At 38.7% G+C, this 24929-nt stretch overlaps 1 protein-coding gene across 1 annotated transcript in view; it reads right to left on the bottom strand.

Annotated features, from left to right (window-relative positions):
• The window catches only part of TOP1 (DNA topoisomerase I), an 82813-nt gene that overhangs the window by 14339 nt on the left and 43545 nt on the right, over positions 1 to 24929 (bottom strand). Inside the window, exons 8-13 of the mRNA XM_037498807.2 lie at positions 21566 to 21672; positions 15968 to 16083; positions 10802 to 10923; positions 9865 to 9987; positions 6865 to 7052; positions 6441 to 6585 (exon numbers count right to left, since the gene is read on the bottom strand). Of these exons, the coding sequence (XP_037354704.1) occupies positions 6441 to 6585; positions 6865 to 7052; positions 9865 to 9987; positions 10802 to 10923; positions 15968 to 16083; positions 21566 to 21672 (801 nt within the window). The remainder of the gene's footprint in view (positions 1 to 6440; positions 6586 to 6864; positions 7053 to 9864; positions 9988 to 10801; positions 10924 to 15967; positions 16084 to 21565; positions 21673 to 24929) is intronic.

Here is a 24929-nt window from a genome sequence, read left to right as displayed (position 1 = left end):
ATCCTCTAAGAAATGAACACAGAAGTAGAGAACATAGAGGAGAAAAATGAAAGACAGACAAAACCCACCTCTCAGTAAAAAGAGTCTGCAAACAAAACTCCCAAAAGACACGAGGAAAATGGCACAGGAAATGGTCAACATGCAATAATTACTACATGAATACACTTCAGGTAAACATTCTTTTTTTTTTTTTTTTTTTTTTAGGATTTATTTATTTATTTATGTAAGCATTGGGTACAGTCAGAAGCGTGAGAAAATGAGAGAATTCACCAGAACCAGATTGGGGTACAGAGCAGGCAGACTGACGAAATACACTACTGAGGGGAGCAGTGGGAACGGCAGGAGAGTTCTGCGCGCCATTTGGGACCCTTGCTGGCGGCCGGGGATCGAACGCACACTGCAGAGGCTGCAGGCAGCTTCGCAGCCCAGCGCTCAACTGCTGTGCCACCAGGGGAGGCCCCTCACTTCAGGTAAACATTCTGAAGAACAATTGGACAAAGACTTCCAAATAAATGTTTAAAATATTAGGGTTTAAGGATTTTTTTCAATAAATGAAATTCAAGCAAAAGAAATGAGTTGTAAGAACTAGAAATAAAGGGTTAAACCTTCGCTTATAGGTAACGGTCTACATAGAAATTCCAAGACATGTTCTTTTAGGATGTGTTCAAGCAATGTCACCAGACACAAAATCAATGCTCAAAAATCAACAGCATTCCAGTAATAACCAACAGAAATGTAACAAACATTTCTTTTACAATAACACTAATAATCATAAGGTCCCTAACAAAAGAATTTTTCAAAAATATGTAAAACCTCAGTGGAGAAAATTCTAAAATACTGGAGAATATATTCAAAGACATAGATTAATGGAGAGGTGTATCACATTCATAGATTGGAAGACTCAATAAAATAATGTCAATGTTTTTCCTCTAATAATCTATAAATTCAATGATGCAACTCTAATAAAAAAAATCTACTCTTCATTAGAACTTGACAAATTTACTTCATTATCAGTATGAGATAGCAGAAAGCCAAAAATAGCCAAAACAGTTTTGAAGAATGAAGATGAAAGAAATTTGTCCTACTGAACAGTAAAACTTCATAGCACAGTAAACTAGCCATAGTAGTTAAGAAAAGTATGCCACTAAAAAAACACACAGGACAGAGTCCAGAAACTGACATATAGGGCCTCCCTGGTGTTTCAGGGGTTAAAGACAGCGCTATCAAACTCTGGCCAGCCACTGCAGCACAAGTTTGAACCCCTTCCAGTTAGGAGCAGCCCACATGGTGCAGCAGACCTCTCCTGTCTCACCCTCTGCTCTCCCCAGCAGTGTATTTCAGTAGATCTGCCTGTTTTGCTCCCCAGTCTGTCTCTGGTGAGTCCTCTCTCACACACACCCACCCCCCTGGCCTGCATCCCAGCTCTTGTATGCATACATAAATAAATCTCTTAAAAAAAAAACCTGACATATATGCAGAAAAGTGATGTATGACAGAAAGGGTAATATAGTTTTGGGACAATGTGATTATTCCTTTAGAAAAAATAAATTAGATCTCAACGTTACACCACATGATTCTCGTGGGTGATCCAAATGTAAAAAGCAGAACTTCAGAATGTTCACACAGATATGAAAAAAGAGGAACTTATGAAGAACTATACACACTATTGGAAGGGTATAAGGTTATAAACTGGTTAAAGTCCTTCAGAAAACTGGGAAAATAACAATCTTTAAGAGAAATTTCTAGTCACATAGAAAAAAATATGTCTAATTCCAGCACTGTTTATAATAGCAAAATACTGTAAACACCTCTAAATGTTTCTTGACAAAAGAGCAATACCATGTAGATCAAGTAAACTGGATAAAGTGTATGTCAAGATAATAAAATCTCTAAAACCAAAGTTGAATGAACAAACAAGTTGCAAAACTATCTCAGTAACATGGCTTATTTAAAATTAGGGCCTCCCCGGTGGCGCAGCGGTTGAGCGCTGGGTTGCAAGGCTGCCCGCGGCCTCTGCGGCGCCGGTTAGATCCCCGGCTGCTCCCCGGCTACCAGAGAGGAGGGTCCCACATGGCGCACAGACCTCCCCTGCCGCCCGCTGCTCCCCTCAGCAGTGTGCTTTGGTCCTTCTGCCTGCTCTGCTCCCCGCTCTGGCTCTGGTGAATTCTCTCACCCTCCCGCTCTTCTGACTGTACCCAGTGCATGTATAAACAAAAAAAAACAAACAAACAAATAAATAAATAAAAAAAAACATGCCTCTATTAAAAATAAATAAATAAATAAATAAAATTAAACCTTGGGGCCTCCCTTGATAGTGCTATCAAGCTATCACGAGCCACTGCGGCATGAGTTCAATCCCCGGCCAGGGAGCTGATCCACATGGCTCAGCAGACCTCTCCTGTCTCGCCCGCTGCTCCCCTCAACAGTGTATATCAGTAGATCTGCCTGTTCTGCTCCCAACTCTGTCTCTGGTGAATCCTCTCACCCTCCACACCTCTGGCCTAGACCCCAGTTCTTGTCTGCATAAATAAATAAAAATAAATCTTAAAAAAAATAATAAAATTAAAACTTATGAAATATTACATAGTGCTTATACATACTTAAAAAAATGATTTATTTATGCATACAAAGCTGGGGTGCTTTGACCAGAGGTATGGGGAGTGAGAGGAATCACAAGATAAAGTGGGGAGCAGAACAGGCAGATCTATTGAAAGATACTGCTGAGGGGAGCAGCGGGCGAGACAGGACAGGTCACCATGTGGGTTGCCTCCCTGGCCGGGGACTGAACTTGTGCTGTAGCAGCTTCAGATTGCTTCATAGTGCTGAGGTTTAACCCCTTGTGCCACCAGAAAGGCCCCTGTTTATACATACTTAAGTATACTGTAAAATACACACAAATGAAACATTAAGTTCATTATAGTAATCTCCAGGGAAGATGAACAGGAGAGAAGGGGCTTCAGCTGTGTTTATTGGAATACTTTTATGAAATGAAGTAACTGAACAAGCAGGGCATAGTGCTATGGTTTGACACAGCCAGATAGAAGGGCATGAGTGTTTACATTATCTATTTTATGTATTTAAGTTTCTCATCTAAAATAAAACCCCAAATGCTTCTCTCTCTCTTTTTGGGTTAAATAGGGAATGCTTCTCCTGTTGGCAGTGCAGTTAAAAACTACATGAAGCACTGTCAATCTCTAGCCTCTGAGGCACTCATTGTTCAGCTTTGTGGGAAACAGCCAAGGAGGACTGGCAGAAAGCTGAAGAAATCACATCTCTTTTCCACGCAACAGTAAATTGGTTAAGTCGTTAACCATATTTATGACTCCTCTTAGAACGCTAACTTCAGTGACTAGTCAGCTGCTTTGTCCCGGGCATAAGGTTTTAAGTAGGGCCATGTCTAGGTAACTTCTTGTTTTGCTTACACAACAACCACTGAGAAACCTGCACAAATCCTTACAAGATACTGTCAGAAATACACTGGCTGGCTCTTTGCTTTTGAGATAACCTACCTGGCTTACTCAAAAAGCAAGGATTCACCCATCAAAGACTTTCCTATCATCACCTCAAACCTTGTTAAGAGTACACAGTGCACACTTATTTGGAGTCTGTTCACCTCTCTCCTTTCCACTGCCATCAAATTGTCTAGGTCACCATTGTTTATCTTACTATTTCTTATTCGTGTCCAAACCAGTAGCCATAGAATAAACAATTATGGCACAGGTTTTAAAAACAAGATTGGAATTATTCCCCTTTAAAACTCAGTGAAATCCTGTTTTACTTAGGGTAGTGTAAAAAAAATTTAAGAAAGGGTCTGAACATCTGGCCTGCATTTTCTCTCTAGCTGCCTCCTCATGCGCCTCTTTTTTGCAGCTCACCGTACCCCAAATATACTATCTTTCTCTCAGTCAAGACCCCAGGTTCGTTCTTTCTTCAGGAATTTAAAAAGGCCATTTTCTCTATCTGGGACACCCATTCCCTTATTCTTCCTACAGACAGATTATATTCATCCTATAAGTCTTACCTTGAAAGTTACTTCCTCAAAAAGGCATTGCCCTAAACCCCAGAGGCAAGATCAGGAGTCCTGGTATACTCTCAAATGATATCCTTTATTTTTCCATTGTAGTATTTACTACAGCCTGTATTTATTGGTGTGATTATGTGTGCTGCCTGGGGTTATATGTTCAAGACATTCCTCTGTTCAAAGTGCTTCAGTGACTTACCGACTGATACAGATCATGGCCCAGTCTCTATAGCATGGCACTTGAGACTGAAAAGCAAATGTCAGAGGAAAGTGCCAGGGGGCTAGAGGCCTAAGTTAGAGTTACTAGATATTAGATCTTAGACAAGTTTTCTGGCCTTCCAGAGACTAAATTTACTTATCTATAAAATAGTGGCACTAATACATGTCTGGGGGTGTTAAGAGAATCAAATGTTAGCTTAGCTTATGTGAAATAGTTTTTAATAGCAATCCAACATCATTTTGATAATTTTTTATAGTCAAATACACAGCATAAAATTTACCACGACACTCAATATATTCACAATGTTGTGCAGTTATACCAAGGGATAATTTTTTTTTTTAAGATTTATTTATTTATTTATACAAGCACTGGGTACAGTCAGAAGCGCGGGAGGGTGAGAGAATTCACCAGAGCCAGAGGGGAGAGCAGAGCAGGCAGAGTGACGAAATACACTGCTGAGGGGAGCAGCAGGCGGCAGAAGAGGTCTGCGCACCATGTGGGACCCTCGCCCAGTGATTGAACTGAACTGCAGAGGCTGAGGGCAGCTTTGCAACTCAGCGCTCAACCGCTGAGCCACCAGGGAGGCCCGATAATTCTTTCTGTTACTTTTTTCCACACCCCTCTAAGTCTATGACACACAAATGCATGTTTGAAATACCTCTCTTTAAGGCCTGCTGTACCCTAAGTTCCTTCATCAAGTTCCTGATCTCTTAACTGTTAGGAATAACTGCTCTATTAATCTAAAGCATTTATTTAACATATACCTTTCTTCTGATGCCACTGAATTCTTACCCAATTTGCCTACAAACCTGCAAGTACTTTGAGGCCAAAATCATTGTTTACCTTTGTACTCCCTACAGTTTTGTACTATTTCAGAAGAGTAATAAATGTTTCTCTAAATTTATTGACTTTTTGCTCACCAGAATGATTTTATACTTACTGATTTACTTAGTTTCTGATTCTAGACTTTAGTGTAACTGATTTAAGAAAATTGACATTTTCCAACTAAATCAAAGAAAACACATAGATGAGTATTTTCATTAGAACACAGTACTACAGATGAGGAAATTATAGTTTTGTCTCACCAAGACACAGACTTTTAAGCAGTGGCTTTCATCTTAGCCGATGTTTAATAACCTACAAACGAAGATAAAGGGCTTTAGTCCTAGCTCACGTCATGTAAACATTCACCATCTATACAGAAGTCATTCTTGACTGTGTGTTTTCTTTTTCTTTTTTTTTTTTTGGGTGGAGTCCATTTTCCTTTTAGGCACTGTTCACATTTTCACAACATGTCTGAGAGAGGAAGCTGGTGAGACTATCCCAGGCAGGACATGCCAAAGCAGGCCAACAATAACTGACTGTCCTTCCAATACATTCCCCCCTTTCAGTAACAGTATTGATAAGTAACAGCACATGGGTATATGTGCTTTAACATGTATTATCCTATTATCCTTCATGGAACCTACCCAGATCAAAACCTTATGAAGCCAGAAATATGTAAGACACTAGATTTTCAAATTTCTGTCTGGATTAGAAACAATTACATCACCTTTTTCAAAGCAAAAAGGCAAGGAAGATGAGAGCTGTAGAAGTCTATCTACATTTATTACATTCTGACCACTGAGAAGTTAGCAATGGTGACACCGTGCCAGGCACATAATGGGATCTCAGTAAATATTTGTGGGTTTTTTTTTAAAGAATTTATTTATTTATACACACACACACACACACACACACACACACACACACACACACACAAGCACTGGGTACAGTCAGAAGCGCGGGAGGGTAAGAGAATTCACCAGAGCCAGAGCGGGGAGCAGAGCAGCCAGAAGGACCGAAGAACACTGCTGAGGGGAGCAGCAGGCGGCAGGAGAGGTCTGCGCGCCATGCGGGACCCTCCTCCGGTGGCCGGGGAGCAGCCAGGGATAGAACCAGTGCTGCAGAGGCTTCGGGCAGCTTCGCAACCCAGAGCTCAACCGCTGCGCCACCGGGGAGGCCCTCAGTAAATATTTGTGACACAAGAAATAGATACACACCAGGGAGATCACCAAATAATGCTACCCATGAAGATATTTGCCTTCTTTTTGTGGGGAGAGATTTGTCAAAATGTTTCCAGAGACCAAGAACATTATATTTCAACAAAATGACATTTTTAAACCTCACTAACTGGTAAGGCTCTTATATACCACTTACCTTGATTCGTGAGCTGGGGTTTAGCATGATGTACTTAATGGAACCTTGGATGTTTTCTGTCCAGGAAACCAGCCAAGTCACCTTGTTATCATGTCGGACTTCTTTCCATTTATGTCCTGGAGGAGGAGAAGGAACCTTGGCATCTCTGTGGAAATAAGAAAGCAAGAGGTGTAAAATGAGAAGTGAAGAACAATTTTATCTTTCAAAACCTGAATTGGGTAAATGAGCTAAACATACATTTCTAAGTTTCCTCCTTACTAGTCAATACCTGAAAGAAAAAAACAAACTAAAAAATTGGAAGATTTATATATGGAAATACTGTGGTTTCCAAACAGTTTTTTGTAATTTGGGTAATATCCCCATCGATCAAGTATAATGGAAGCCCTCCACTTCATTTCCAACCCAAAGGATGAAGTCTTCTCACTTGCTACAATTGATAATTATATCCTCAGGCATGATCCGTCTCTTCAGCATGCCCATCTTGGGGTGGTTGCCACGGCCACGGAAAAGCCCAGGAGGTTCTATCTTGAAGTTGGCAATCCTTTCTTTGTGGCTATCCATAATACAGAAGCCATATTCTTTCAGTAATTTTTCATTCTCTTCTTTGATTTTCTGGAAGACAGCAAGGAAGTAATCAAAAAAGATTCAAATTGCTGCTCTCTGCTCATAAATTCTTCTGTTTAGTGGGAGAACAGGTCACATGGTAGAGAAAAGTCTAAAAATCACTAAGAAAGGGAAATCTCTGGAAGATTTTTCAAACTTAAATACAGTAAAATTAACATAAGGGTCAATGGGTAAGGACTAACTTTACAGATTCAAATGAATTCTCTTATTTTAAAGGATATATTTATGAGTATTTATTAAATATAGGTATTTATTAAAAATACCTAGGTATTTTTAAGCGTAGCTTTAAAAATAAACACTGCTTTGAGTAGAATCAGGATGGGGGATGAGAAAGAGTTCTGACAGGCCTTATAAAGAACATCTTTTGGCCTCCCTAGTGGCGCAAGGGGTTAAGCACCTCACTATGAAGCAATCCGCAGCTTCTGCAGCATGAGTTTGATCCCCCCGCCGGCCAGCGACCAACCCGCATGGTGCGGCAGACCTCTCCTGTCTCACCTGCTGCTCCCCTCAGCAGTGTATTTCAGTCAGTCTGCCTGTTCTGTTCCCCACTCTGTCTCTGGTGAATCCTCTCACACCCTGCATCTCTTGCCTGTATCCCAGTTCTTGTACGCATAAATAAATAAATCTTAAAAAAAAAAAAAAAAAAAAAAAGAACATCCTCCTCATGCTTTCCAATATATCCCAGAGACAAGGAGTGGAACAGCATATCACATGGGATTTCAAGCTCAAACTAACCTATCATGAATTCTTTCCTAGGTATATGGGCACATACATACTATTCTGTGATTCTTACTCCAAAGTGGATGGGGAGGGGATTTAAAGTCTCCTCCTCATCCTCTACAGACTCTTCATTCATAAACTTGGCAATTCAATTTAACTAAATCTTGCTGCCTTATGAGAAGACATAGATTCAGAATTTGCTGGTCACAGGATATTTCTAAAGTATAAGATGGTACTTCTAAAACCTCTCTATTTTTGGATCACTATAAAGTTTCAAAGTTGTTTCTGAGTTTAAAAACATTCCCAAATAAACAAAATTTCACTGATTTGGAGAACTGGGGAGAAGATAAAGTTGAGTCTAAAGAATAGGATGCAGTTAATCTTTCTTATAGTAACTGATGACTTTTTTTTTTTTTAAAGATTTATTTATTTATACAAGTACTGGGTACAGTCAGAAGTGTGGGGGCCTCCCCGGTGGCGCAGCGGTTGAACGCTGGGTTGCGAAGCTGCCCGCAGCCTCTGCAGCGCCGGTTCGATCCCCGGCTGCTCCCCGGCCACCAGAGGAGGGTCCCACATGGTGCGCAGACCTCTCCTGCCACCCGCTGCTCCCCTCAGCAGTGTACTTCGGTCCTTCTGCCTGCTCTGCTCCCCGCTCTGGCTCTGGTGAATTCTCTCACCCTCCCGCACTTCTGACTGTACCCAGTGCTTGTATAAACAAACAAACAAATAAATAAATACATAAATAAATCTTTAAAAAAAATTGCTGCTAAAAAAAAAAAGAAGTGTGGGAGGGTGAGAGAATTCACCAGAGCCAGAGCAGGGAGCAGAGCAGGCAGAAGGACCGAAGTACACTGCTGAGGGGATCAGCGGGTGGCAGGAGAGGTCTGCGCACCATGTGGGACCCTCCTCCGGTGGCCGGGGAGCTGCCGGGGATCGACCCGGCGCCACAGAAGCTGCGGGCAGCTTCACAACCCAGCGCTCAACCGCTGCGCCACCAGGGAGGCCCAGTAACTGATGACTTTAAAATGAAAGGTCAAATAGTTACATAATACAATGGCTTAAATTATATTAATATTTAAGCTCTTTAAAATATTGAAACTATGGTGCTTTGAAGTACAACGTATTCATTAAAATCCTTAATTTGGGGGCTTCTGAACTGAAAAATTCAAACTCTAGCTTGGATTCCTCTAGATCAGGGGGTAGCAAACTTTTTTTTAAATAGAAAATATAGTTCACCCTTGAACAATGTGGGTATTAAAAGCACTGATGACCCCTTCCATCCTGGTGTAATATATAGTTAGCCCTCAGTATTACATATCACACTCATAGCCTTGATTCAACCTACTGACACCTGCAGTTGGTTGGATGTGTGAAAGCAGAATCTGAGGTAGGAAAAAACTCATATGTAAGTGGGTCCCTACACTCTAAACCTGTATTGTTCAAGGGTCAACTGTATTTTTGGCTTGTGGGCCATATGGTCTCTTTTACAACTACTCAACTTGGCTACTGTCACATGAAAAAAGCCACAGATAATATGTAACCTGTGGCCATGTTTCAATAAAACTTAACAAAAGGAGGCAGCCTACTGATACTCTAAAAGAAAATGACATCCTGGCTGGACACTAAAAAAATTCTCTGGGAATGAGGCTGACCAAAGCTAGAAGATGGGAGATGGAGGAGTGTGACTAGATTCCAAAGTAAAACAGATCAAAGAACAGAGAGCTACATGGCCAGTATTATTTTATCTTTCTTAAATCTGTAATATTTAGGAGCCTATGTGGCTGCAGCAGATCTGCCCATCCATAAGTATTGTATTGTTGAAGTTACTGACTGGTCTTTAGATCAGTAAAACAACAGGTTCTTATGGTGAGCCATCAAAAAAGTGCTTATTCACAATTTTCAATCTGCATATAAAACCCTCAAGAAAATTTTTGCTTTATTAGGCTGAGAATCCTGTATCTTTAGTTTAGGACTCTGGGAAATTATTAAAATCAAAACTATGTTGTAAGAGCCAACAAGAATATTAGATGGGCTAATCATTATTCCAGCATTTTCAAGAGTTTTAGGAATTTTGTAATACCTGTTTTTCTTCCTTGCTCATCTGTTTCCGAGCTTCTGATTGGGCTTTGAAATACTGGCTCATCTGAGTAAAATCACATTTGCTTAGGTTGGTGATAACATTCTTCTCTTCGTTAGTCATTTCCTAGTAAACAGAGGGAGATCGAAGAAGGTAGATACACTTATAAACCCTGAGGTGTCTTTGAGATAATAGCAAAAGCACCATTTTTTCAAAGATATCTGGAGAAGTAATCAATCTAAACCAGTGAGTTTTTTAAAAAAAGAATTATTCCCTTATAGAACATGTAACTTGTAAAATTTTTCAGTGACCATTGAAAAAAGAAACAGCTGTGTGATTTCTTGGACTCCTTTGTGTATCCCCATAAGCCCCAAGGTAGGAATAGCACAGCTGGAATATCACGTATCTGTATCATCTAATAATGAGGGAAATATTCCATATTTACTCTCTTAGAAATTTATGCTGCTCTATTCACTTATTTTAGTCTCTGTCCACATTATCCCAATTGCGATTAATGCAACTATTTAAATAGAAAATGAGACTGTTTAAAATCACCTAGACAAATAAAGAATGTGGTTTCAAAAGCAGAAAAGTATCTAAAGAGCAAATGAGCAAGAGTCAGGAGGCAATGCAACATCACATTAACATCTCTTTGTAACCGTAGACAGGGGCAGTCCTGCAGAGACAAATTTCCCTTTGCTTAACTAGAGATTAAGGTTTTCTATTTGGCCTAATTGATAAAATATTAGAGAAGAAATGTTAAGTATTCTTTTCGGGTAAAATCCTATATAACATGGTAAATAAACAGAAAAACAACCAACTTTTAATACAATAAAATTAATAAAATTCAATTTTATACTAGGGATCTCTTTTGGTAAAATTATTTATTGCTTAGTAGTGGGTCGATATTTTTCAAAGTGCAATACATGAGAAACAATACCTTTCTCCAGTCTTTAAAGAAATTTTTCCTAAATACTTCCTTAGTAGTATATTCATGGTCGAGCATTTTTGCAAAGAATGTAGCTACTTCTTCTGCTTTGGGGCTCAGCTTCATGACTTTACCTAGAGAAAAAAGTGGTTCCAAAAAATAAGGTGTTGTATTCATGATCTGAATAGAAATACTGAGCTCTGGAGACTCCTTCCTTAATTATGGTTTACTTTCTCAAGGTATTTAAAGGCCTGGTGACACATGACAATAACAAAGAAAATATACTGACCTGTATTACTTGCACAAATTTTCCTTCTCTTCAGCAGATATCTACCTGGCTCATTCTCTGGAGACTGCTATTAAATCATTCCTAGATGCCTGCTCAGGACAGGGACGGCCTGAGGGAGGCCAAGGGACTCTTCCTTTTGTTTTCAGTAACCAGGGCCCTCTTTATCTCCTCAATTGTTTTTTAAAATCAAATCCTTCGAGGGATTCCCGCCATGGCTTAGTAAGTAACATGAATTCAAGAATGGGGAGGAATGAGGGAGGGAGTAGAAGAAAGGAATTGTGGGGAAAAGAAATAGGCATCTTTCTTCTTTAAACTCAGGTGGGTTACAAATATATATATATATATATATATATATATATATATATATAAATCTCCTTAGCAAGTAAGCCCAGACATCCCATCCTAACAGCTTAAATAAGACCTACCTCTAGAACTGGGCTACCTTTAGACTAGTGATATCAGCACTGAGAGGGAATGTTAGAAATGCAGACTTTCAGGCCCTATTCCAGACTTGACTAAATCAGAAAGTCTATTTTCATGAAACACCGAGCTGGTCTGTCTGTACACAGAGTTTGAGGTACACTGCTTGGGAACACAGACCATGAGGTTGCCTATTTTAGGGAAACAGGATTTCATCCAGAACACAAGGGATGACTGGGACTCTTGGCATTGTGCACATTAAATAAAAGCTGTCCCAAAGGAATCCTGATGTGATACAAATGAAACTGCTAAATGGTTAGAAAAATTGAACAGGGCCTACGGGTTTTGTGTACTTTAATAAGTTAATAAAGAAAAAGTACTTAGAAAATTTAATCTATGTTTCAAATAGAGTACTTTAAGCGTCACTCTTAGGGCCAATTTCCATCTTTTTCTAGAAACGCCAGCCTTATAACAGCCCCTGGAACTAATCCATTGCATAGTAACATCATTTGGCTATACTTAAAATAATGTTAAATACTATTCCATTACTTTACTATTACATAGGTATTAATAATTCACCAAGGGTTTTCATATCCGTTATAGAAAACTGAAACTTAACCAGAAACCCACACCTTATCTCATGGTGGTTGGGAAGATAACATCTCCCTTGCGGGGATGTAGGGAACTGCAGCACAAAATTGGAAGTAAACAGAACCTGTCGGAATCTACAACTGAAAAGGCCAACAGGTGGCGTGCTTTCCCCTCATATCCCTCCCCCAGGGACCAGACTTTTGCCCTTCAAAGAGGACTGGGAACACAGTCTGGCTTTTAAAGGTTTCCAGCAAGTCTTCAGAAATCCCCTACTCAGGTTTGAATCACAGTTGCCAGTAAAGTTGAAAACATTAAGTCACTAGGAATAAAACAATTAAAAATAAAATAAACAGCATGAAAAGAATGTAAACTGTTCCCTTTTCTTCTTATCTTCTTTTTGGGAATGGGGGGGGGGCGGTAACATTAGTGTGTAAAATGCATGAATGTAAACTGTTCTTGTGTCTATTTGGAATAAACTAAATTTCATGAGTAGCTGGAAAAAGAGAGCGAGTGAGAGAGAGCACGAGACAGACAGACAGACAGACAGACAGACAGAGACACACACTCTGATAGTGACTCTGACTCTTTGGGCAACTTTTCTGAATTCTGTACCAAGAAGAAGTATTTTGATGCCTGTTTTAGATGAGCTGTCAGAAATGAAATGACAGGGCTTTCCTGGTGGCGCAAGGGGTTAAGACACAACCTATGATGCTGTCTGCAGCCACTGCATCACGAGTTCGATCCCAGGCCAGGGAGATACCCACATGGTGCAGCAGACCTCTCCTGACTTGCCCGCTGCTCCCCTCAGCAGTGGATTTCAGTCAATCCACCTGTTCTGTACCCTACCCTGTCTCTGGTGAATCCTCTCACCCCCACACACTTCTGGCCTATACCCCAGTTCTTGTACGCAGAAATAAATAAATCTTAAAAAGAAAGAAAAAGAAATGACAGCTCCCAGCCGCAGAGTGGTGGAAGAATGATCTGAAAATTCCTGGCAATGGTAGCACTCTGTGGAAAAGCTGTGTTCCTGGAAGAGGAAACTGCTGAGTCAGAACTGAAAATATGAGGCTCTAAGCAGAGGCAGTAATTCACTAATTGAGCCAGCCCATGTCCCACCTCCCTGGCAGGATCTAAAGAAGTCTGAGAACTCTGTTCCCTAGAGAGTAAGCAGGATTTAGAGCATCAGTTTTGAATTGGTCAAATCCCACTTCTTGACAGTGCAGAGCAGGAGTTCACACAATCAAAGGAAAGAAATCCCAGAGGGAAGACCAACTGAGAGAACGCTAGAGTCCTGGAACTTCGACTCCTATAATGAAGGACAAGGCAAGACACCATGGCAACCAGTGATGGCTCAGGTCCCTGCCTCCCATCTTGGAAAGTTAAGAGAATCCAAAGGCCAGATAATCTAGTTATCCCCTCAAATCATTTTGAAAAACAAAGTGAGACTACTAGTTGAACATTCTAAAACTCTCAGTAAACCTAGACTTGGGGTAAGGATACCTGCACTTTTTTTTTTTAAAGATTTATTTATTTATGCATACAAGAACTGGGGTACAGACCAGAGGTATGGGGGGGTGAGAGGATTCACCAGAGACAGAGCAGGGAACAGAACAGGCAGACTGACGAAATACACTGCTAGGGCAGCATTGAGCAAGTCAGGAGAGGTCTGCTGCGCCATGTGGGCAGCTCCCTGGCCAGGGATCAAACTCGTGCTGCAGAGGCAGTAGATAGCTTCATAGGTTATGTCTTAACCCTTTGCACCACCAGGGAGGCCCGATACCTGCACTTTTATAAATCGTTTTTTTTCAAGGTTCTGGGCCCTTTCCCTATATTGCAGTTTTGACTTTGAGTCATATCTGAGTGTCTCCAAGAATGACTCACTGTGAGAGCTGACAGAATTCTGCCCTGTGCTCTCTGGTCAACACAGTTCAGAACGTTTATCTGATATAAGTTTTTGTCATTAACTATGGGGATCCTGCTAGACTGCAAACTCTGAGACAAGAAATTAGGCAATACTGTTCACTGCTGTGTCTTGGTGTCTGAACTCAGGCATACTGAATAGACATGGTTTTAATAAACAAATTCCAGGTTGCTCAATTTGACTTGTCCCTCACTTGCAAGACCTGGCCTTTTAGTATAAACTACTACTTTGCCTATAAGCATCTGTGGCTGCGAAGCCATTCTTAGTGAACAAAGAGATGTACCAGAACTCTTGAGTGTTCGTGATGCTTCCCAGCAGGTTTTTTGCTAAGTGTTTCTCAAAGTTTGGTCAGCAGACCACCTGTTCCAGAAGTACCCAATGCAACTCCTCTCCTATTAAATGAGCCCAGATTTACTGTGGTGAATGTTAAGCACATAAAGTTTTGACGAACAATTTCTATACTTTTCTGGACAGTCTCTTGGAATGAGAGTTAAAAGCTATTCTCAAATGGGCCTCCCTGGTGCCTAGGGGTTAAGTCTAAGCGCTATCAATGCTACAGCCAGAGCGCAATCCCCAGCCAGGGAGCTAACCTACATATGGCATAGCAGACCTCTCATCTCATACCCTACAACTCTGGCCTATACCCCAGCTGTTTTATGCAAAAATAAATAATAAATAAAATCTTAAAAAAAAAAAAAAAAAGGACTATTCTCAAATCCCTCAATCCAAGGTCAAAATAACAACAGACAATTAACAATTTTGAGGGTTCTACAAGAACCAGGAAAAGCATTTCTTTAGAGCTGTTTGTCAGGCTTGACTGTGTAAGGCATAGTATTTTGTTATGTAGTGGGTGTTATGTAAAGACACCTACTATCTTTACCTAGAGGCTACTGGTAGACTAATTAATTCTTAAACAAATTTATTATTTGTAGTGACAAGCAGCTAAGCAGCTTGTCAGCTTTCACTACACAGCTGAAATAACTACTATCATTCAAGCTTTTCTAGTAACTCTGTAAAGAGTAGTTCTTTAGAAATGAAGTTCAGATAAAAATATTTAGTTGTGGATCATGTGCTATGAGCCATGTAGATTGGGTCCTTTTGGGACCATGTAGATAACACATTAATAGCCCCTTTTCTCAGGAACTCTCCTGCACTGTTGGTGGGAGTGCAAACTGGTCCAACCACTATGGAGAGCTGTGTGGAGATTTCTGGACCTACTAAACATAGAGCTTCCATATGATCTAGCAATTCCACTCCTAGGTATTTACCCAAGGACACAGAAACATCAATTCCAAAGAGCACCTGCACCCCTATGTTTATAGCAGCACTGTTTACAATAGCTAAGCTCTGGAAACAACCCAAATGCCCAAAAATAGATGACTGGATCAAGAAGATGTGGTACATATACACCATGGAATATTACTCAGCATTCAAAAAAGATAAACACATGCAATTTGCAGCAGCATAGATGGAGCTGGAAGGGATCATGCTCAGCGAAATAAGCCAGAAAGAAAAAGAAAAATACCGGATGGTCTCACTCATAGTGGGAATCTAGAAAACTTAAGTAAGGGACCAGGAAAAAGAATAACTATAAGAAAGAAAATATCAAAATCAACAAACAACTATCAACCAGAGACACTCTATGGGGGGTAGGGAGTAGGGAAAGGAGGGCTTGGGGTCAAAATAAGGGGGTTGTAATTGTATGGGGAATATAAAAATAAAATTTAAATTAAAAAAATTATATTAAAAAAAATAGCTCCTTTTCTCACAACACTTTTCCAATACCAAACAGATCTTTAAGAGTTAAGTAAACACTAAATGGCCTTTCCCCCCAAACCACATAATGACAGTAAAACAAAATAGACTGTACAGTACAAGAGCCTTCCTTATTTTCTATTTCTAAATAGAAGCAGATTCTTTTCTTGGCCAAAAACTGGACAACCTTGGAACAACTCACCATCATAGTAAAACTTGACACTTTCTGGCAGAGGTTCATATGGTGGAGCAAATACAGGACCTTTATGTTCTAAGAATTTCCATTTGATGCCTTCAGGATAGCGCTCTTCCTCCCACCTTTAAAAGATAAAACACCTCATTTAGTGATCACTTCACCAATTGTATCATCTACTAAATGCAAAAGTAATTATCTGCTCTATTGATTGGTGCTTTGGAATGACTCTTGCATCATATTCGAGGCCTGATCAAAATGAAAAATATCCTTCAACTTTGAAGAAAGTCCACATTCATAATAAGATGGAAAACCCAGATAAATGGAGTGGAATACCTTTCAACAGTTCAATTCAAAGACAAAGATATAACCATCACTCACAGAGTTCACCAACAAATGAGGGATATGAAAATGGAAACACTTGTATTTACCACAATAGTCTAATAAATAAAACCACAATGGTACATATTAACAGAGGTATTATTTATGCTATTGATACATAGGATACGACCACCTGAGAGTAGAGATGTCAAGTCAAGCAAGCTATACAGGAGAAAATAAATGGATGAAAAAGTGCATAATAAAACAGAAGACAGGGAAATAATAGTTCATTTTGTTGAGTTTAAGATATTTAATGCGCTGTCAAGTGCTACCTAACAGACATTAATAAATGAATCTAAAATCTTAGTGGAAACAACTTAAAAACATTTTATTCAAAAATGACCGAACATACAAAAAATGATACAATGAACACCATATAAACATCAGCTATACGAGAACTTTTAAAATTTCCTATTGTTAAACCATTTCAAAGTAATGATACCTCACTGCTAAATGCTTCAGCAAACATTTCTATAAAAATATTCAATTATAATACTTTTATCATAAATAATGAAATTAATAGCTCCCTACCATAATTCTAAATATCCAAACCCAAATCTTGCCGATTCTAACAAAAATGTTATTTTGCAAACCAGGATCCAATTAAGGATCATATATATTGCAATTGGTTGCTATGTCTGTCTGTTTTTCTCTGCAATTACACAGACCTTCTTGTCACCACGGCCATTTTGTTTTTGAAGAGTCAACTGTTTTACAGATAGAATTTTTTAAAAGAGATTTATTTATGCATACAAGAACTGGGGTACAGGCCAGAGGTACAGGGGGTGATAGGATTCACCAGAGACAGAGTAGGGAGCAGAACAGGTAGATCAACTGAAATACACTGCTGAGGGGAGCAGTGGGCGAGACAGGAGAAGTCTGCTGCGCCATGTGGGTCACCTCCCTGGCCAGGGATCGAACTCGTGCTGCAGGGGCTACAGATTGCTTCACAGTGCTCTGCTTATTAACAACTTGCGCCAGCAGGGAGGCCCACAGATAGAATGTTTTTAAAGTTTCACATATTTAATCCTTCATTATTGTACCTTAAAATGAAAAGCCCTAGAGATCTGTAGTAATAATAGTATTACTAGAAAACCAAAACCAACTTATACGGTAAAATGATTTCCGACAAGGGTGCCAGGGTCATCCAAAGGAGAAAGGGCAATCTGTTCAACAACTGGTTTTGGGGAAACTGGATATTCACATGCAAAAAATGAAGTTGGAGGGCCTTCCTGGTGCGCACAGAGTTAAGTCTTAGCCCTATGAAGCAATCTGCAGCCTCTGCAGCACTAGTTTGATCCCCAGCCAGGGAGCTAACCCACATGACAGCAGACCTCTTTTCTCTGCTCCCCTCAGCAGTGTATTTCATTCAGTCTGCTTGTTATGCTCCCCTCTCTTTCTCTAGTGAATCCTCTCATCCCTCACCCTGACCCCCTGCACCTTTGAAAGACATCAAGGTGACTTTCTCTGGTAGGCCGAACTTAAGAATTCAAGTTAGGTATCAATTTAGTAATTTGTGCTAAAAGAGGGATCCGGGAGAAGTGTTAGAACTCCGTCTGAGAAAGAGACATCCACATACTGTTTGAAATCAATTTCCCAAGTATTTAACGAGTATCTCCAAATACACTGTAAAATGAGTATTTTTTACTTTATAAATTTCAGTAAAAAGGGCATATATAAGAATTTTCTGTAAGTTAATCTCTGGAATCAAGGACAGTTTCTCTGGTTTAAGGAGAATGTCAATCCACCCATATTCCACAAATTTCTTATCATCTTTTCTGATCACATCCATGGAATTTTGGGCTTTTAACACTAATTCCTTATATCGTAATCCTCACTCCTATAGCATTTGACCTTTGCTAAGCTAAGAGACACGAAACTCCATTTTGAGTCACACCAGACACCAATTCTTATGTCTTTTGTGAGCAATATCTGTTCAGAATATACATGGGACTTAAGTTCCAACAAGTCAGTCCTGACACAAAAGTATACTGAACTCTAGGCAGAACTGAAACACTACACAGTTAAAAACGGAGGATACACATTAAATAGATCTTTATGAGCATATGGCCACCACTTGGGGAAAATGTAATTCAGTAAAGAAACCCACTGAAGGATCAGGACCATTTTCCAATCCCCATAATTACCAAAGAGAAGGATCAAAGGGGTTTCTTTTTAACAGGATGAAAAAGTCTGCAGACTTCTGGGAGAAGCAAAAAGCTCTATACATTTGCCAAGTTGGTAAAGTGTATAATTCTTTTAGTGGGATAGTAAGGGGAAGAGTAGAAATGAGAGTATATGTCATTTAATTTTCTTGACTCGTCACTGCACCACTGACCTCAGATATAGTGATAGAAGGAAAGGCTGAGCTATTAGTTAAGAGGCCAATCATTGCTGTGTTCTACTACTAAAAACTAACACTGTAACAGCAAGCATTATGCAGAGTATAGCAATCACACTTGAAAAAAAGCATACATTGTAAACTGCTGCCTACCACCAAATCAACCACCTTCAGTTGAAGACTTACTGGTCTCACTTAAACCAAAACAAGAATAAGAACCTAAGGTCACAGCTTCTCAGAATTAATATGTAATAATATTCATAAGGTTTTCAACTACAGAAGCAAAATTAAGCTATTGAGACCCCTCTAGGCTACCTAATTCCACATACAAAGCTGCAACAGGGTAAGAATACATCTGCTTTAGGGCCTAATAAGCACTAAGACTCCAAGGGAAGGAAGAGGACAGCAGGGAGCTAATGATGACAAGGAAGTGAACTTGTTTATGCAACATTTACTGAGCACCCACCACAGAATCCTCAGAGGCAAAGCAGACTAATAAACTACTAACTCACCATTTTCATGACTTAACCACTAACTTATATAATCACTTCATTTTATTTTTTAAAGCATTTTATTAAGTCATAAAAAACTTTCAATATGATGTCATTGAAAATCTTTGATTAAATGGCCAACAGGCATATGAAAAAATGTTCAACATCCCTTATAATCAGGAAAACGCAAATCAAAACCACAATGAGATACCACTTTACACCAGTGAGAATGGCACATATTAAAAAAAACTAACAACAACAAATGTTGGCGAGGACATGATGAAAAGGGAACTCTCTTAAACTGCTGGTGGGAGTGCAAACTGTTCCAACCACTATGGAAAGCTGTCTGGAGGTTCCTCAGACTACTAAAAATGGGAGCTACCATATGACCCAGCAATTCTACTCCTAGGGATCTACCCAAAGGACACAAAAATATTAAAAAAAAAAACCTGCACTCCTATGTTGACTGCAGCACTATTTATAATAGTTAAGTCTTGAAAACAACCCAAATGCCCAAAAATAGATGACTGGATCAGGAAGATGTGGTACACACACACACACACACACACCTGATACTATTCAGCAATCAAAAAAGATAAACTCACGTCATTCGCAGCAACATGGATGGAACTAGAAGGGTTATGCTCAGTGAAATAAGTCAGAAGGAAAAAGAAAATATCAGATGGTTTCACTTATAGGAGGAATACAGGGGAGCCAAATAAGGGATCAGGGAAAAAAATGATAAAAAATACAACACAACTAAACAAAAATAAGTGGCAACTCTCAATTAGAGACATTCTACAGGGGAGGGAGAGAGAGATGGACTAAAATGGGGGCAGGAAGAACATAAGGGACTATGGTGATGGTACACAGGTGACTTTGTGGTGGAAATTCTATGGGGACTGCACCAAACAAAAAAAAATCAATTTTGCACAAAATGAACAATGATGTAAAATATATATAAACAAAGTTAACCTTTGATTAGTACCAAGAAAAAAAAAATGAATTAAAAACAAGGAAAATAAGACATGGTCTTTGTTTTCCGACTCTGACCTAGGGCCGAGAACCTTTCCTCTGTGATTTTCCCTTTCCACACTTTCCTGTTAACATACATACACAGCTATTCCGGTCAGCTCTGCTACCAGAATCCTACTTCTTTTAGATATCTCCCTAGTCATGTATCTTCACCCTTTTCTTAGAGGTAGTGGGGACATTACTGTTCTAAGTTACAAAAGTCATAACATACATGTATACTACTGCAGATTCTTCACACCAAACTAGGAGTAGTAATCACCTCAAAGCTGGATAGGAAAAACGAATAGAAGACTTTAAAATGACAAAAAACTGACATTTGGTTCCAACTAATACACTTTTAGATTTAAAATTTTCAACATAAATATATGTATTACTGGTGTAAAATTAATGCAAAATTTTAAGAAAAGTCAGTATTAAAGAATGTTTATTTCAAATTTCTAAACAAATTGTATCATGCAGAAACCAAAAAATCCCCACCTAAACACTTCTCAAAAGAAATGTTTGTTATTACTAAACATCCTGTCCTCCATAATGACGGAACCATCATGATGTGAGGAGAGTGGCTCTTTTCTCATACTTACGACCCTCTATATTCTAATACTTTTTACTCTTTACTAATCTGAGACACTGAGCAAAGAAAGATGTATCAGTTCTTATTTTTCTTTGCATCTTTACTTGTGAAGCTGACCATTTTTTAGTATGTTTACTACTAATCATCTGTTTTAATGAACTACCTAGTCCTCACTTTTCTGACAGACTGCTCCTTTCAAGTTTGTTTCAAATGACTTTTCATATTAGAGTTCTTAGTCCTTTGTATTGCAAATATTTTCCCTTAAGGTATTTGGAAAATGGTATGAGTTTGTTTAATCTTGGTGCATGAATACATTTATAAATCTTTTCCTTGTGGGAATGATTATGTCTTGCTTCAAATGTTCTTCCTTATGCTATGAATATAAAACTCTTCCAGCAGGTATTCCTGTGGTTAATTTTTAAAACATAAAAAGCAGTTTCCCCGGCATGATTTATAGAATAAACCATTCTTTCCCCTGTTGTCTTAAATGCAATTTTCTTCATATGTTAAATTCCCATACATACACAGGTGTTGTTCTAATTTCTTCATAATAGCACGGGACGTAGTTTTGCGATCCAATTGGTTAAGAGTTAATGTTTTAACTAAAAACTTAGTTAGAACTTAGAGGGATTGAAAAACTTATTTCAAAAATGTTATTCTAAAAAATTCTCTTGAATACTACCCTCTCCCCTCAAGTATCAGGCTATTAATTTTAATAATTTAACATTCTTGCTTATTAGGTCACAGAATAAAACAGCTGACACTTTGACCCAGTGCTGAGGTGTTACCATTTCCACTTCTGTTCCTCCTCTTTCTTCGGTTTCTTTTTCTTGCTATCTGGCTCGGGAACTTTTTTATCTTTATCTTTATTCTTGGGTTTTTTCAATTTACCATCCTACAAAGAAACATGGTAAGAAAACACATAAATAATGACCAATCACATTTCCAGAAGTAGTTTTAGAGGATCATTAGGAAGAAAAATTACAATCGCAGGATATTAGAGCTGGAGAGGTCATAGGTCCAATTCTCTCACAATTTGACAATGAATAAAAATTCACCAGTACTTTTCTCAGGGCAGTATTTCCCCCAAACTTCCTGACAAATCATTACCTGAAAAAGTAATTAAAAACACTGATTCTGCAAGGGAAGAGTCCAGGAAACTATTTTTTTTAGCCTCACGGAAGTTTGGGAAAACATTGTTTTCCAAGTAATCCTGATGTCTTAACCTAACTTAAACCTTTTCTAATACTACAAAATAATGGGGATAGGAGATTTTGTATTATATACTTTAGATATAGATTGAAAGTAAATTTCTGATCATGTTTAGCTGCATACTTTCTGTCACTGCTGTTTGCATATACAAAGTCATGAAGCAGTAGAGAGGTATTTGGGAGGTCCAAATATGATTACCAATTCTTACAGCAATATTTCTTTATGGCTCTTCTTTGAACTGTGATCCTAGATGAGTTGTCACAGTGGAGGAGGAAAAAAGCATCAAACCTGAACAAGAGTAATTCAAGCAACACAGACAACTCTCAAAACATATACACAACCACACAAAAATGTGCTATTCAATAGGTGGGGTTCCCTGATAAACAGAATCCAAATTCTATGGAAGATTTTTCCCTTTTATTTTAATCAAGATAATTTAAGCTATATTTTCAGTTTTATTTAGCAAGGAAATGTGGTTTTGAATCATCTTAAAATCAATTACAGAATGGCAGAGTTTGAAAGGACTTTGACTTGACCTCTTCCAGCTGCAATCAAGGAAACTCAAAGGCTTTATCACTTGCTCTAGGTCATACAGCACTACTGACCATGAGAGCCCAAGTTTACCAGAAAAATAATAGAATGTGACTCATGGGAATGAATGGAAGAGATAAATATTCTAGGACTACATAAGTTGGAGTAGTGGAAAGACTACAATACCACACATTTTTAAAAAGGGACGGAAAATGTAAATGCCTAAGTATGAGTGGGAGGAGCACATTCATTCAGATATCGTTTACTATTTCGGCCGAAACACCACAGGCAAAGGAAATGTTTTCCAGTTAAGGCATTTTCTAAACAAATTCTAACCAGGCATAGGAAGGTTCATAAGGATACTACTAGCTACACTATATGTTTTCAAGCCTCAAAATGGGATAATCAGTCTCTGAGAAACTTCAGAACAATTTCCAAAAATGAAAAAACCATAGCCAGCATGAGAAGTTTACTGACTGATCCTGCCATATAGGGTCTCTACAACAGTTAGGCTGTATTAAAATTCAGCCTGTCAGTCTGCATTTTCTCCTCCCCCTATATGAGGAGGATTGTTAAACAGAAAAATTAAGAATCAGTGATTCCATTTTCCAAATAGTTTAACAGTTATTACCTTCCAAACTCAGAGAAAAGGTATTGTTTTCTACAAATGCAACCAAAGCAATAGAAAAACAGAAAATGAACATCTAGTTTAACATTTCTTTACTGACTAGTCTATACTAGTATGTACTGAAGATAGAGTTACTAACTACCACTACTCAGTATTTCACTGTCAATTCCTTGAATTGGCTGGCATAAACTTGATCTTCTGCCAAAGGTAGACAAGTTGTCAGAAAAATGCAGTTCTTTAAATCTAGGACCTGATCATCTCTTCACAGCTTACCTGCTTGCTAACTGTCTTATGATTTCATTGAACTGTCTTATGATTTCCCCATTCTTGTTAAGTTAAAGTCCTCTAGGGGGCAGGACAGCATGACAGCTAGTGTGCTGGCTCTGGACTCAGACTGAATGGGATCAAATTCTGACACTACCAGCTAGCAGCCGTGTGATTTCAAGAAAAAAACTCAAGCTCTCTATACCTCAGTTTCTGCATCTAAAAAGAGAAGATAATAGTGGCAATATTTATTCCTAAGGGCTGTCTGAAGTATAATACATATAAAGCACTGAAGAATTATACCTGGCACACAGTAAGCACCCATTACATTCAATATTAATCATCATTATTCTTACTACCACACCATGAGTGATTATATTCTAGGAATCACTGTTCCTTATTGTCACTCTTTACTGCTACAACTTCAAGTTATGGACTTCACACTTTCAAATCCATTTTGCCCAATGTGGCGATTAACTTCAAATGCAGACTATGAACTTAAATTAACCCAAATCCCTTCTTCTCATAGAATAGTGCAAGACTAAGATTTTGATGAATTTCTGGTATCTTTTCCTTGAATTATTAACAACTCTTTTGGTGAATAAATAGAATGTATCAAAAGGAGGAAACATGTTACTACATTTTAAATCAAATAAATTATTTTTAAAAGTACTTGGATTGTTGTCTTAAAATCAATTACAGAACTGCAGAGTTTGAAAGGACTTTGACTTGACCTCTTCCAGTTGTAATCAAGGAAACTCAAACGGAGGCTTTATCACTTGCTCTAGGTCATACAGCACTACTGACCATGAGAGCCCAAGTTTACCAGAAAAATAATAGAATGTGACTCATGGGAATGAATGGAGAGATAAACATTCTAGGACTACATGATAAGTTGGAGTAGTGAAAAGACTACAATACCACACATTTTGGAAAATATAAATTTAAGGAGGGTAGATTTAAGGAAGGTTATAAACTGGAGAAGAAAGAAGGGAGGTGTGGTGTTCCAGACAGAGTGAATAGTATGTGCTGCATTAAACTCTGGAGCACAAAAGAATATGGTGTAGAAACGAAACAAAGGAGGTCAGTGTGTCGAGAACAAGGAAAATTAGAAAAGAGGCACAAGATAAGAGAAACAAACAATGCAGGATCAGAATGGGAAGCATTGCAGTAAAGAGTCTGAATTTTATACTATGTCCAAGGGGTACCCATTAAAGGGCTTTTAAATGGGATTGATTGTTTAATAGTGAAAAACATTCTTAAGGAAAAGTCTTCTGGATTGTAAGCCAAAATATGATTTGTTTTTTTGTGAACATTTTCTCTGTACGTGTGAAGGCAATGTAGTTCCTCCACAAACAGCAGTTGGCACCACAGCTATGGGGAAGACACCAATGACGGTTCAGGGATCTTAAAACTAACTGCCATAGCATTCTCTTCCCAGTGTTCCTCTGTAACAGATCAATACAATTCCTAAAACCCAAATCAAAATCCCAATTGGTCTTCAACACTTGTTTTAT

This window comes from Talpa occidentalis, unplaced genomic scaffold (genome assembly GCF_014898055.3).
Source record: "Talpa occidentalis isolate TD23 unplaced genomic scaffold, MPIMG_talOcc4v2.1 talOcc4.10, whole genome shotgun sequence".
NCBI classification, from domain to species: domain Eukaryota; kingdom Metazoa; phylum Chordata; class Mammalia; order Eulipotyphla; family Talpidae; genus Talpa; species Talpa occidentalis.
The sequence above is the reverse complement of the archived record's forward strand: the minus strand, read 5'-3'. Positions and strand labels throughout refer to the sequence as shown.